Here is a 14,858-nt window from a genome sequence, read left to right as displayed (position 1 = left end):
ATGAACTGATGCTGAGCAAGATGAGAAGAACCAGAAAAACACTGTACACCCTAACAGCAACATGGGGGTGATGATCAACCTTAATGGACTTGCTCATTTCATCAGTGCAACAATCAGGCACAATTCTGGAGTATCTGCAATGGAAAATACCATCTGTATCTAAAGAAAGAATTGTGGAGTTTAAACAAAGACAAAAGACTATTATTTCTAATTAAAAAAGAAAAGGTATCTTATGTAATTTTCACTTTTATTTTATTTTTTTTCCATAAGGATATGATTTCTCTCAACATTCCATTTTGATCAGTGTATAGCATGAAAACAATGTAAAGACTATCAAAATGCCTTCTGTAGGGGAGTGGGGAGAAGAAGAGATATGGGGGGGTGATGGTAAAAATTGTAAAAATCAAAAACCAATTTAAAAAACCCAAAATGTCCTGTCCTTTTTTTCCTAGCCATCCCTTGTGGATGGTTTATTATTAATAGTATTCTGCATAATTAATATGTTATGATCTTACAAATAAACTTCCTCTACTTCTTTAAGGGGGGGGACCTCTTTTTGATACTATGGGAATAGGATAACAAAAATATGACTACAAGGGCAGAAATAAGCATTAAAGGCATTTGGAAAATTAAATATGAAATATTATGAAATACCAAATATGAGAATATTTGGGGGTTAGCAGTAACATCTATTCTCTCCTTTAGGACATTAAAAATTCAAACATGGTAAATTCTTCCTAGTGATTCCAATGAATAATTCGCAGCATCTGAGACTAGTGTTTTCTAGTGCAATCTAAGAACTCTCTTAAAATAATATTTTAAAAAAAGGGTAATGCTGAAATTAACCTGTATTGCCCAGCGTGTTGGCACCTGGCAGCAATAGAAAATCTTCAGACGATCCAAAATAGAAGTATTCTTATCCTCAAACTGATCTGCGAGAGCCTGCAAACAGAATAATCAATATGCAAGTTTAAGTAACTTGTACACAGGGAAGAGCATGCTAATAAACACGTGAATTAAAATTCTAAATGCAATTTAACAAAACCACAAATAAAGAAATGATTAGGAAAAAATGGTTTTACTTAACCACAAAAATCCAGTTCCTCAAAGGCATATTCAAGATATCAAAAGAATATCTATTTTCATATGTGTTAATACAAATAAATTCTAATTAGCACTTCCATTCCAATAAATCCCATCGACCAATTAAAGATTTAATTGCTTAAGAATTTTTTTATTAATTGTATTAAGTTTTCTTGATATAACTGAAATATAATTTTGATTAAAGTAGTTATATGTATAACTGGAGTAGAAAAACTGAATGATAGACTAGCAGAGGACTCATGTGCAGCACATGCTAGAATAACACATGACCATAGAACATTAGGAAATTATATCAACAAACAGAGCAGCATGGCACTGAAGCCATCTTCTTTGAAAAAGCATGGTATCGGGGTGGCTAGGTGGCACAGTGGACAGAGCACCGGCCCTGGAGTGAGGAGTACCTGAGTTCAAATCTGACTTCAAATACTTAAAATTACCTAGCTGTGCGGCCTTGGGCAAGCCAATTAACCCCATTGCTTGCAAAAACCTAAAAAAAAAAAAGCATGGTACCTCTAAAATGCCCCAAGGGGTAATATAATGTTAACAGTAGTCAGTTATCTAAATAGCATCTACAGTTGTAACTGTTTTCACATAATCTGTGTTATTAAAATTAATATAGCAATGATTGTTTCACAAACACAGAACAATATCACCAGGATCATAAGAGAGCTTGGATGTAGCCTCATGAGGATATTGGAAAATTAGTATGTTTTCTTTTCACCTCCAAATTCCTACAGATATTTACTCAATTCTGGATCATCATGATCTTCTTTGTAGAAGTCACAAAGATGTGGCTTGATTGATTTAATTTGTGCATGGTTACAAGTGTGACAAAACTAGTTTCAGATGAATTAAAGTCATTCAAAGAGCAATGGAACGTGCTTGATGGGTATAAAGAGGTTGTGACTAAATTACCCCCATCTACCCAAAAATAGAATTTGTAAAAAAGAAAGTCAAAGGATGTCACAAAGAAATGTATAAGTGAAAAAAAAAACAGATAACTAGATATGTGTCAACAAGAAGGTATAGCCTACATGTTCCACTGGAATCCCTGCAGTGTCAAAAGAAAGTGAGGAAGACGAGGGATACACTGACTAGACAGTCTTGTACAAATTTATGGGAAGGCACAGACAGGGGACAGTCATGAATGGATTATAATCTGCATTACTGGAGGTAACATAATAGCTCCGCTGGAATACTGAAGATCATAAGACCATGGATTTACAGGTTGAAGAGAACTTGGAGGTCATTAATTCTAACCTTTTCATTTTCAAGATAAGGAAACAGGGGGCAGGCGAGGTAGTGTAGTGGACAGAGCACCGGGGCGGCTAGGTGGCTCAGTAGATAAAGCACCAGCCCTGGAGTCAGGACTACCTGGGTTCAAAGCTGGACTCAGACACTTAATAATTACCTAGCTGTGTGACCTTGGGCAAGTTACTTAATCCCATTTCCTTGCCCCCCCCCAAAAGAGGAAATAGAAGCCAATTTGAGTAGTACTTTCACAAAAAGTATTTGAGGTGAGCTGGGAAAAAAAGTCTTAAATTAATGACATTCATCTGAGAGCTTTCTTAAACATAAGAGAATAAATTAATTAATAAATTCTTTTTGGAATAATACTTGGATAAATACTCACAGTTATAAAGAACCACAAGGGGATAACTAGGTGGCACAGAAGATAGAGTACCAGGCCTGAAGTTGGGAAACTCATCTTCTTGAGTTCAAATCTATTCTCAGACACTTTTACTGTGTGACCCTGACCAAGACACTTAACCCTATTTAGCTTACTTTCCTCATTTATAAAATGAAGTGGAGAAGGAAATGGCAAACCACTGAATAACTTTGCCAAGAAAACTCCAAATGAGGTCATGAAGAATATGTAATGAAGAATTAGACACAATGAACAACAATAAAAAAAGGAGGGTGAGAAATATTTTTAGGCAACTCAGTGGATAGAATGCTGAGCTTGGAGTCAGGAAGAGCTAAGTTCAAAATCATCCTTAGATTTGATATGTGATTTAACTTCTTTTTGCCTTAATTCACCTGAGAAGAAAATGGCAAACCACTCCAGTATATTTGAAGAAGCTGAATGCACTTCAAAATCTTTCAAACATTAGTGACAATGGCTCAACAGTCACATCCAGTTTTTTCATTCCAGAAGTTGTAATTCACCTAAGTCAGGTAATTCATCAAAAGAAGTCAAGTTCTCTCCCACTATTTCTCCTTGCTTATCTTGGTTATTGGTGTCCCATTATGATATTCTCTGTCCATATATTCAAAAGACACTTGTACTAAAAGGGACACAATTTTAAAAATAATAAGGAATCAATTTTCAAGGGAAAAAAAATATCACATATATGGGAGGAAGAATCAGGTTGTATTATTGCACCTTCCAAATAGCAATAAAGTAGAAATTAGTAATTAGCAAATTATATGCTTACCTTATTGCCTCAATAAAAAAGTGCCATGGATAAAACTATGAAAAGGGGACAAATAGGATTTTGCAGTGGATATTTCACCATGGACCATCATATTTATGGTAAAAAAAATAAAATTTATTAAAGAGACTGATGATGTGTTTGTTATTACTTGATTATATGAATGCATTTGATTTGGTAGAGCAAATTCAGGTTCTCCTCCCTTAAAATGTTAAAATCATGAAACATTCTTTGATATATAAATTCCAATGATAATTTCTGAATATTAGTGCCAATCAGGAATAGAACAGAGTGATCATTTAGCTCCTAGTAAAGATGAACTTCCTAACTACAGAGACAGCCCATTCCATTTTGGGGTTCAGTGGGAAAATTTCTATTATTGCAACCTGAAAATTTTTTACCTATTGCTCCTAGTTTTGTCCCCTAGAGTCAACAGCACAAGTTTATTCTCTTTGACATGTGAAAACCCTTTAAATACTTGAAGCTAACTATGAAAAACCTTTCTCCTCCAGGCTAACTATTCCTAATTTCTACAACCAAATATAAGTAAGACTTCTGATGAACCAAAAAAGCTCCACCTCAAAGAATTCTTAAACTCACAAGAAGAATACACTATGAACAAATCATTGTTTGGTTCACTGGTTACTTTTCCTTCTTGAAGAGGAGCAAAATGAAATTGCCATGTCTATCAAGCTACAGTGGATTGAATGTGGATGATCAGAATCCTAGACAAGCTTGGAATGCTTTATCTTGGAATGCTTTATCACAGGTAAGACACAATGATCCACATGATCATTTGGGGTGGATTGTTTGACTATGCATTTCTTTCATTTCTTTTGAGTTATTTCAATTCTGCTTAGCTCAAAGAGTACAGCAATCCTGTGCAAATGTCTCCCATGCTGCACAATCAATTTCAAAGTTCTTGAAGAGAGACTTTGAGAGTCCTTGTATCATTTTTTCTGATCCACCTGTGAGTACTTGCTCTGTGTGAGTTGTCCATTAATGTCTATTTGGCAAGCATACATTTGGCATTCAACAACATGGCCACCCCCTAACTGCTTGGCAGCTTAGCTTGAAAAAGGACTTCAGTGTCTGGTATCTTCTCCTGTCAGGTGATCTTAAGAATCTTCCTAAAACAATTCAACTGAAAGTGGTTCAGGTTCCCAGCATGGTGCTGGTAGACTGTCCAGGTTTCATAGGCATACAGAAATGAAGTCATCACAACAGCTATATAGAGACTGATGGTCGGTCCAATACCTCTTTTCTTCCATACTTTCTTTTGGAGTCTCCCAAACACTGAGCTAGCTCTGGCAATGCCAGATTGGGTCAATCTCATTATCATTGTGTACCTCCTTGAAAAGTACACTGCAATGCTAAGTGAAATTATCCAAAGCATTCAAAGTTTCTCCATTTGCTGAAACCAATAATTCTGCATATGGATGATGCAGTGCTGAGTGATGGAGCACTTGTGTTTTCTTAATTGTTAGGTCAAAATTAGTACAGAGAACTGATTCATACTTAGTTGCATCTCAATTTCACCTGCAAATAGAAAATCATTCATCAATATTCCCTTCACTTGGTCATGGCTTGTAGCCTTTTCAAACTGAAGAATTGACCATCAATGCAGTAGCTGACCTTCAGGTCATGTTCATCCTCAATGAAGGCATTTGACAACATGGCTGAAAAATCTTGCTAAAAATCATGGGAGCAAGGACACATTATTTCACTTCACTGGTGACTGGGAAAGCTTGAGAAAGCTGTTCACTATCCGGAACTTCCCTCGCCACATGAAACTGAGGTACAGTACAGATGAATGAAGCAAGAATATCAGTTGAAGAATATCAGTTGAATGTATACATGTACTTGTACCCAAGAAATGCAAAGAGACAATAATCTACAGCTGAATAGTTCTAGAACTCTTATCTAAAATAGAACAGAAGAGGAAGATAGGATAGAGAACATCATAGGTTGACCCCCCCAGAATCAAGACTCATTATTTTACAACAAGATTATTATACTTATGATATAACTATGCATCATGTGAAATGATTTTTAAAGAAACAGATGACCCCAAAGGTAATGGTAGTCAATGTAAACAGTGACATAATTACAAATAATAGCATTGAAACATTAAGGGCAGGAAAAAGGAGATGGTAAAGTCATATAGTAGGAACAGGAAACATACAGTGGTATATAGGAAATATTAAAATATTGCCAAAAGAGCAAGATTTCTATTGTGCAGATTCACTCTGAGAATTTCCTGAAGGATATTAGCAAGAATAACAAAGGATTGGAAGGTTACAATCTTTTTATTCCTGAATAACCAATTCTCAATAGTACTCCCCAAAGCTATTTTATTCCTACTCTCTATTTGAAAATCAAGTTAGTTGAGTTATAAAGAAAAACTAGTTTTTACTCTTATTCTGAGAAACCTAAGATTAAAGGGCCAGGACAGAGGAGAAGAATCACTTGAGAAGACACAAGCATTAAAGAATAAAGCATCTGGTTGGTAGTATTGGGAGCATGGATCTCAGGTCAGGACTAAAAGTCTAAAAATTCAAGGAAGTGTAAAGATACCACCTATTGTAAAAGCTATTAGGGAAGAATTATTTCAATACTATAGAAACTACAATTCACATTTATATGGAGCTTTAAGGTTTTAAGAATATGAAAAAATGACTTTCAATCTCAGACTAAAAATTTCTACTACAGTAATTATTTGTTGACAATTAGGAATGATTCAGATCTGAAATGAATCCTGGAGCCAACCTCCTTCATTTTTACCATTAAGAAAACTGAGGCCCCACATTCAATTTAGATGCTAAACATTATACAGACTAACAGACTGCCTGCTGGGGGGGGGGGGGGGGGGGAGATTGGGGGGAAAATTGTAAAACTCAAATAATAAAATCTTAAGAAAACTGAGGTCCAAAGAAGTTAAATGATTTATTCAGATCACACAGATGCAAAATGTCAGAATCACAATCTGAATCCAGGTCCTTTGATCCTTGAACTCTTTACACTGTGAGATTCTTATTTCTATTTTTTAAATGTTCAATTTATTTCTATTTCTACTGATATGTTATAGCCTATTTTCAAATAAGGCTTTATAGTCTAAAGTGGCTTTTAGGCATATTAACCTTGTGAAATGAATTGATTTTTATTCTCATCTTACAAATGAAGAAATTAAGAAATGAAGAGATTAAGTGGTTTTTATAAACTGACATTAGAGTAAGCAACTCTAAATCCAACTCTTCTACCATAATCTTTCCATTACCCTACAGTCACAGATGACATTTTCAACTTTTCAGGGATGAAAACCAAACATTTAAAGATTCTAATTTTGAAACAAAACAGGAGCAGCAATTATTTTTAAAGTGGAGTGTGCAACCACTAAACAAAAATAAACTCAACTTTTATGCATGCCAAAAACCAGAAATGGCATAAAAGTATTCCAAATGAACAAAACTGTGCCTTTTCTTTAAATGCCAACTGATGTTATTTAAATATTATGTTTTTTAAAAACCCTCAAAACTTAAATACTCATATTCTCCCAAAATCCTTTTCCTTTCCTTTTAAGTTGGCTTTTTATCTCATGGACTAAACAACTAGTATGGATTGAAACAACTAGTATGTTTAATAAATAAGATACTCAAACCCTATACATTCTACTGCCTCCATTCCTCTGGGTTATGCTGTCAACACACTGGTGGAAAGCCATTCCCCAATTGAAAGACATTTACTTGATTTCCAATTCTTTGCCACCACAAACAGGGCTGCTATGAATATTTTTGTACAAGTAATGTTTTTACCCTTTTTGTTGATCTCTTCAAAGTATAGACCCAGTAGTGGTATTGCTGGATCAAAGGGTATGCATATTTTTGTTGCCCTTTGGGAGTAGTTCCAAATTTCTCTTCAGAAAGGTTGGATGAGTTCACAGCTCCACCAACAATGTAATAGTGTCCCAGATTAATAAAAAAAAATAAATTTACTAAACAATATTCCAAAAACAAGGCTCTTCCAATTAGTGGGAATCATTAGAAGCATAAATTTTTTAGAATTTTCATGACAGAATTCAAACTTGTTCACAATTCACAATTGATCCCAACAAACTATTGTTCAATCTATCATTCTATAATGGACCCAGGAAGGACACCCAATAAAATAGACACTTTTTGATAACTCACATACTCAATTCCATCAAATATTAGGCTATTAGGGAAATGAAGATTTTAAAAAAAAAACTGTCCCTCCTAGCAAAAATCTCACATTCTATTGGAGGAAATAAAACAATTCACCCAACTGAACAGTTATTTCTAGTGGGGTGGTCTAGAGATGTTGCTAACAATGGTGTCCAAAAGACTATGATTTAAAGTGGGGGGCATGGGAGGAATACTATTTAAAAGAACTGGAGTCCATGAACCTAGGGGCAATCATGGCTTTGCAATCTGACTTCTGACCTCATCATTCAACTGAACTGCATTTCATAGTAACCAATGTTCTCTTAACTGCTAAATCTAATTCATATCCTCCCTGACTTCTTTGTACTGTTTGCCTTGCTGAATCTCTTTTCTCCTGAATATTCTCTACTCAGGGGTTCTGCCTCTTCTTTCTGGTCTGACTGCTATCCTTTGGAAGATCACCTTCTACGCTGTACTCCTTAATTGTGAGTGTACCACAAAGCTCAATCTTGGCTACCCATTTATTCTACTTTCTCACTTGATAATTTCATTTGTTCATGGGTTCAATTATTATCTCTAATCAGATGATTTCTAATGACAGAGATGGAAATAGAGGGATATATATAACGATGTAGCAATAGACAGACAGATATGCATGTGTCTATATTTCCTCTACTACACTCTCTCTCCTATCCAAAAAATTGTTTATCTTCAGATCTATGGAGAGGGAAAAATTTATGATCAAACAAGTGATAGAGAACATTATAAAAATGCAAAATAGACAATTTAATTACATTACATTAAAATAAGTTTTGCACAAACAAAACTAATGCAACCAAGACTAGAAGCAAAGTAGAAAGTTGGAAAACAACTGTTAGTTAGGCCTTATTTTTAAAATATCTAGAGAACTCAGTCAAATTTATAAGAATAAAAATCATTCCCTAACTGATAAATGGTCAACGAATATGAATAGGCAGTATTAAGATGAAGAAATTAAAGCTACCTACAATCATATTTTAAAATCTTTTAAATTTACTACAGATTAGAGAAATGAAAATTAAGCAACTCTGAGGAATATCTTACACCTATCAGATTAGCTAATAAGATACAGAAATAAAATAAGTATTGGAGGGAGTATGGAAAAACCAGGACACTAAAACACTGTTGGTGAAGTAGTATAAGGGTATACACAGTTTTACTATCATTTGGGAAAAGTTCCAAATTGTTCTTCAGAATAGATGTATCAATTTACAACTCTGAGGAATACCTTACACTTATCAGATTGGCTAATATGATGGAGAAAGATAATAAGTTTTGAAAGGAATGTCAGAAAACTAGGACACTAAAGTACTGTTGGTGGAGTTGTAAATTGATCCCACCATTCTGGAGAGAAATTTGGAACTATGACCAAATGACAGTAAAACTGCATACCCTTATGAAATATGACTAGTAGTTCTTAATTCCAAAGAGATCATAAAAAATGGAAAAGGACCCAATGTACTCAAAAATATTTATAGCAGCTCTTTTTGTGGTGACAAAGAATTGGAAATTGAGGGGATATCTTTTAACTGGGAAATGGTTGAACAAGTTATGGTATATAGATGTTATTGAATACTATTGTTCTTTAAGAAATAACAAGTCCGTGGATTTCAGAAAAACCTGGAAAGACTATACATGAACTGATACCAAGTGAACTATAAACAAAACTAGGAGAACATTGAACACAGTAATAGTAATACTGTGTTATCATCAACTATGAAAGACTTAGCTCTTCTCAACAAACAGTAATCAATAACAGTTCTAAAAGATCTGTGATGGAAAATGCCATCGACATCCAGAGAACAAATGCAGATGAAAGCAAATTATTTTCACTTTTTAAAATGTTTTGCTTTTTCTTTTTCATGGTTGTTTTGATTTGTTTTCACTGCTGGTTTGTTTTGATTCTTCTTTCACAATAAGATTAAAGTGGAAATATGTTTAACATGATTGTATATGCATAATGTATATCAGATCCACTTCCTGTCTTAGGGTGGGTAAAGGGAATGGAGGGAGGGAGTAGGGAGGGTAGAACTCAAAGGGAGGGTACAACTCAAAATATTATAAAAAATGAATGTTGAAAATTATCTTTACATGTAAGGAAAAAACATAATAAAGAGTAAGAAAAACAAAAAGAAAAAAGAAATCTGTTTTCCTAGAAGGATGCAGATAGATTCAAAGAGTGTGGTCTGTTACCTGGTCTAACTACTACTTGTCCTTCATTTCTGAAGAAGACCTTGACATCAGGAAGGTGATCCCATGACAAGCATGTGAAATGAACTAGAAGGAGGGGATAGTGACTACAATAAGTCACTAGCCTCTCTATCTTCCACGTCATCTGAGTACAGTGGCCAGCTATGAATCAGGACCATTAGAGATGGCCTGAAAGCAAGACAATCAGGCTTAAGTGACTTGCTCAAGATCACAAGTAAGAGTCAAGTGTCTATGGCTGGGTTCAAACTCATCCTTCTGACTTCCGGGCCAAGATGGTGGAGAGAAGACAGGCACAGTTCTAGAGTCTCCTGATCTTTTCCCCATCTATCACATGAAACAAACCTCTTAGAGGAAGTCCGACTCATGGAACCCAGAGAGAAAAGTCAGGAGAAAGAGCATCTACCTCAGGATTTGTCTTCGCCTTGCAGCTTTGGTAGAATTCGGGCGGGTGAGTATCAGACCCGGATCAGCCAGAGTAACAGCTGAATTGGGACCGGGAGTCTGAGGGCCGGAGAGCGGGACCTGCTGGACGACAGGGGCTTTGGTCCCCGGGGAAGCAGAGGCGTTGGCGTTGGTGCTGTCCCCCTGGAGCTTGGGGAAGGGGCTGCGGGGAGAGGTCTGGTGCAGGAGAGCTGTGGACACCATCCCTGGGCTCCTCCAGTCTGAGAAACTCTGAGTCCACACCTCCATTGCACTGAGGCCTCCTTCCAAACAAACAATTGCAAACTACTTCTGCCTCAGGCCCAGCTGTGTGAGCAGAAGAACCAGCCCAGCTGAGCAATCACCTCAGGCCAGGGTAAAGCCCACCATTGATTGAAGGCAAAAGAATTCAATAGCTCCAATTCCTTCCCTCAAGCAAAGGGAGAAGGCCGCTCAACCAAGGTCACAGACGCCCCAGAGAGGGAAACCAGCACCTCCTACTGGACAGGCAGAGAAACTGCACTCAGTAAAGCCTTTAGAGATCCCAAGCCCAGGTAAACCAGCACCATCCAACTCAAGGTCTTAGCATAATGAAGAAGGGTCAGCGGAAAGGTGGATCCATAGAAAAATTCCTGGAAGGGAACATTAAAGAGAAAAAAAGCCTGGACTTAATATTACAGGATCTAGTGATGGAAAACTGCCCTGATATCATGGAATCAGAGGGCAAAGAAGTTATTGAAAGAGTACATCGACCCTCACCAGAAAAAGATCCTAAAATGAAAACAACAAGGAATGTTGTGGCCAAACTGCAAAATTATCAGATAAAAGGGAAAATCCTGCAAGCAGCCAGAAAGAAACAATTTAAATATCAAGGAGCCAAAGTAAGGATCAAGCAGGACCTGGGAGTGGGGGAAATAAGGGGGAAATAATAAAAGGAAGGGAAGGGAAAAGTGAAAAAGGGAAAGGGGAAAGAATGGGGAGGGTGTGATATAGGGGGACAAACACACTGAAGGGGGTGGTCTTCAGAAACAAAAGACTGGGAAATATGGATAAAAGGGGGGGAAGGGGGAAAAATACAAACAGAGGGAAGATAGCACGGAAGGCAATAAAGAATTAGTAAACATAACCTTAAATGTGAATGGGATGAACCCTCCCTTAAAGCATAAGCAAATAGCAGAGTGGATTAAACACCTGAATCCTACAATATGCTGCTTACAAGAAACTCATTTGAAGCAGAGAGATACATATAGAGTAAAGGTAAAAGGTTGGAGCAAAATATATTTTGCTTCAGCTGAAGTAAAAAAAGCAGGGGTAGCAATCCTTATCTCAGAAAAAGCAGCAGCAAAAATAGATAGCATTAAAAGAGATAAGGAAGGAAACTATCCTCCTAAAAGGTACCACAGACAATAAAGTCATTTCAATATTGAACATATATGCACCCAGTGGGACTGCATCCAAATTCTTAGAGGAGAAGCTGAAAGAATTACAGGAAAACACAGATAGCAAAACTCTACTAGTGGGAGACCTCAAACTCCCGCTATCAGATCTAGATAAATCGAATCATAAAACAAACAAGAAAGAAATTAGGAAGGTAAATAGATTGTTAGAAAAATTAGATATGGTAGATTTATGAAGGAAACTGAATGGGGACAGAAAGGAATATGCCTTTTTCTCTGCAGTACATGGAACTTATACAAAAATTGACCATGTACTAGGACATAAAAACCTAATGCTCAACTGCAGAAAGGCAGAAATAGTGAATACATCTTTCTCAGATCACAATACAATAAAATTCATATGCAATACTGGGCCAAGGAGATATAGACCCAGAACAAATTGGAAAATGAATAACCTCATTTTAAAAAATGAGTGGACCAAAAAACAAATTATAGAAAGAATTAACCATTTCATCATAGATGATGATAATAATGAAACAACATACCAAAACCTATGGAATTCATTCAAAGCAACTCTCAGGGAATATATTACAGCTCTAAATGCTTATATGAATAAATTGGAGAAAGAGGAAATCAATGAATTAAACATGCAACTAAAAAAAATTTAGAGAAAGAACAAATCAAAAATCCCCAATTAAATAGCTAGTATCATAAATGAAAAAAGGTGAACTCACCACCAATGAGGAAATTAAAGTAATAATTCGAAATTATTTTGCCCAACTCTATACCAATAAATATGATAATCTAAGTGAAATGGATGAGTATTTACAAAAATATAAGTTAGTTGCCCAGGTTAAATGAAGAGATTAAATAACTAAACAACCCTATCTCAGAAAAAGAAATTCAACAAGCCATTACTGAACTCCCTAAAAATCTCCAGGCCTGATGGATTCACAAGTGAATTCTACCAAATATTTAAGGAACAATTGGTTCCAATCCTATATAAACTCTTTGGAAAATTAGGGAAAGATGGAACTCTGCCTAACTCTTTCTATGAAACCAATATGGTACTGTTACCTAAACCAGGAAGAGTTAAAACAGAGAAAGAAAATTATAGACCTATTTCCCTGATGAATATAGATGCAAAAATCCTAAAAAAATCTTAGCAAAACGATTAAACAAGTCATCACTAGGATAAAATATTATGGGGGCAGCTAGGTGGCATAGTGGATAAAGCACCGGCCTTGGAGTCAGGAGTACATGGGTTCAAATCTGGTCTCAGACACTTAAGAATTACCTAGCTGTGCGGCCTTGGGCAAGCCACTTAACCCCATTTGCCTTGCAAAAAAAAAAAAAAGAAATTCTACTGAGGACAGGAACTGTTTCACTTTTGGTTTTGTATTATAAAAGGTTAACACATACTTGATACATAGAAAAGGATAGAGCTCAAAGCTCTGAATTTTTCCTGCTTGCCTGGTCTGGCTAGGATCTGGCAGTAATTATTATTACCTAGCTGTGTGGCCTTGGGGAAGCCACTTAACCCCATCTGCCTTGCAAAAACCTAAAAAATGAAAAATAAAAAAATAAAATAAAAAAATAAAAAAGATAATACATTATGATCAAGTAGGATTTATTCCAGGAATGCAGGGTTGGTTCAATGTTAGGAAAACTGTTACTATACTCAATTATATCAACAACAAACCTATCAGAAATCATATGATCATATCAATAGATGCTGAAAAAGCTTCTGACAAAATACAGCATCCATTCCTATTAAAAACACTAAAGAGTATAGGAATAAATGGACTGTTCCTTAAAATAATTAGCAGTATCTATCTGAAACCATCAACTAGCATTATACTCAACAGGGAGAGGCTAGAGGAATTCCCAATAAGATCAGGGGTGAAACAAGGGTGCCCATTATCACCACTACTATTCAATACTGTATTATAAATGTTAGCATCAGCAATTAGAGAAGAAAAAGAAATTGAAGGAATTAGAATTGGGAAGGAAGAGACAAAACTCTCAGTCTTTGCAGATGACATGATGATCTACCTAGAGAATCCCAAGAAATCATCTAAAAAACTACTGGAAACAATTAGCAATTTTAGCAAAGTTGCAGGTTATAAAATATGCCCTCATAAATCCTCAACTTTTCTATATATGTCTAGCAAGAAACAGTAGGAAGAGCTAGAAAGAGAAATCCCATTCAAAGTAACCTCAGACAATATAAAATATTTGGGAGTCTATTTGGCAAGACAGACTCAGAATTTTTTTGAAAACCATTATAAAACACTTCTCATACAAATTAAATCAGATTTAAATAACTGGGCAAATATCAACTGCTCATGGATAGGGAGAGCTAATATAATAAAAATGACAATTCTACCAAAACTAAACTATCTGCTTAGTGCCCTACCAAAGTTCTAAAAAATTACTTTAACGAGTTAGAAAAAATTGTAAGTAAATTCATATGGAGAAATAAAAAGTCAAGAATTGCCAGGAGCTTAATGAAAAAAAGTGCAAAAGAAGGTGGCTTAGCCCTACCCTATCTAAAATTATATTATAAAGCATCAGTCATTAAAACTGTTTGGTATTGGCTAAGAAATAGAGTGGTGGACCAGTGGAATAGACTAGGTGTAAAAGCAGGAGATGATTATAGTAAGCTCCTGTTTGATAAACCCAAAGAGTCTGGCCACTGGGATAAAAACCTCCCTCTTTGATAAAAATTGCTGGGAAAATTGGAAGTTAGTATGGAAGAAACTTAGATTAGACCAACACCTCACACCCTTTACCAAGATAAGACCCAAATGGTTACAGAACATAGACATAAAAAACAATACTATAAGCAAATTAGAAGATCAAGGACTAGTCTACCTGTCAGATCTATGGAAAGGGGAACAGTTTATGACTGAGGAAGAGTTGGAGAATATCACCAAAAAACAATTAGATGATTTTGATTACATTAAATTAAAAAGCTTTTGCACAGGTAAAACCAATGTAACCAAGATCAAAAGAAATGTGGTAAATTGGGAAATAATCTTTACAACTGATGATTCTGACAAAGGACT

The 14,858-nt window shown here is 35.7% G+C and overlaps 1 protein-coding gene across 1 annotated transcript in view; it reads right to left on the bottom strand.

Annotated features, from left to right (window-relative positions):
- Window positions 1-14,858, bottom strand: part of TTC27 (tetratricopeptide repeat domain 27) — a 236,747-nt gene that overhangs the window by 110,508 nt on the left and 111,381 nt on the right. Inside the window, exon 11 of the mRNA XM_074209683.1 lies at window positions 847-942. Coding sequence (XP_074065784.1) covers window positions 847-942 — 96 coding nt within the window. The remainder of the gene's footprint in view (window positions 1-846; window positions 943-14,858) is intronic.

Source organism: Macrotis lagotis, chromosome 1 (genome assembly GCF_037893015.1).
Source record: "Macrotis lagotis isolate mMagLag1 chromosome 1, bilby.v1.9.chrom.fasta, whole genome shotgun sequence".
Lineage (NCBI taxonomy): Eukaryota > Metazoa > Chordata > Mammalia > Peramelemorphia > Peramelidae > Macrotis > Macrotis lagotis.
This window is presented reverse-complemented; position numbering and strand designations above follow the sequence as displayed.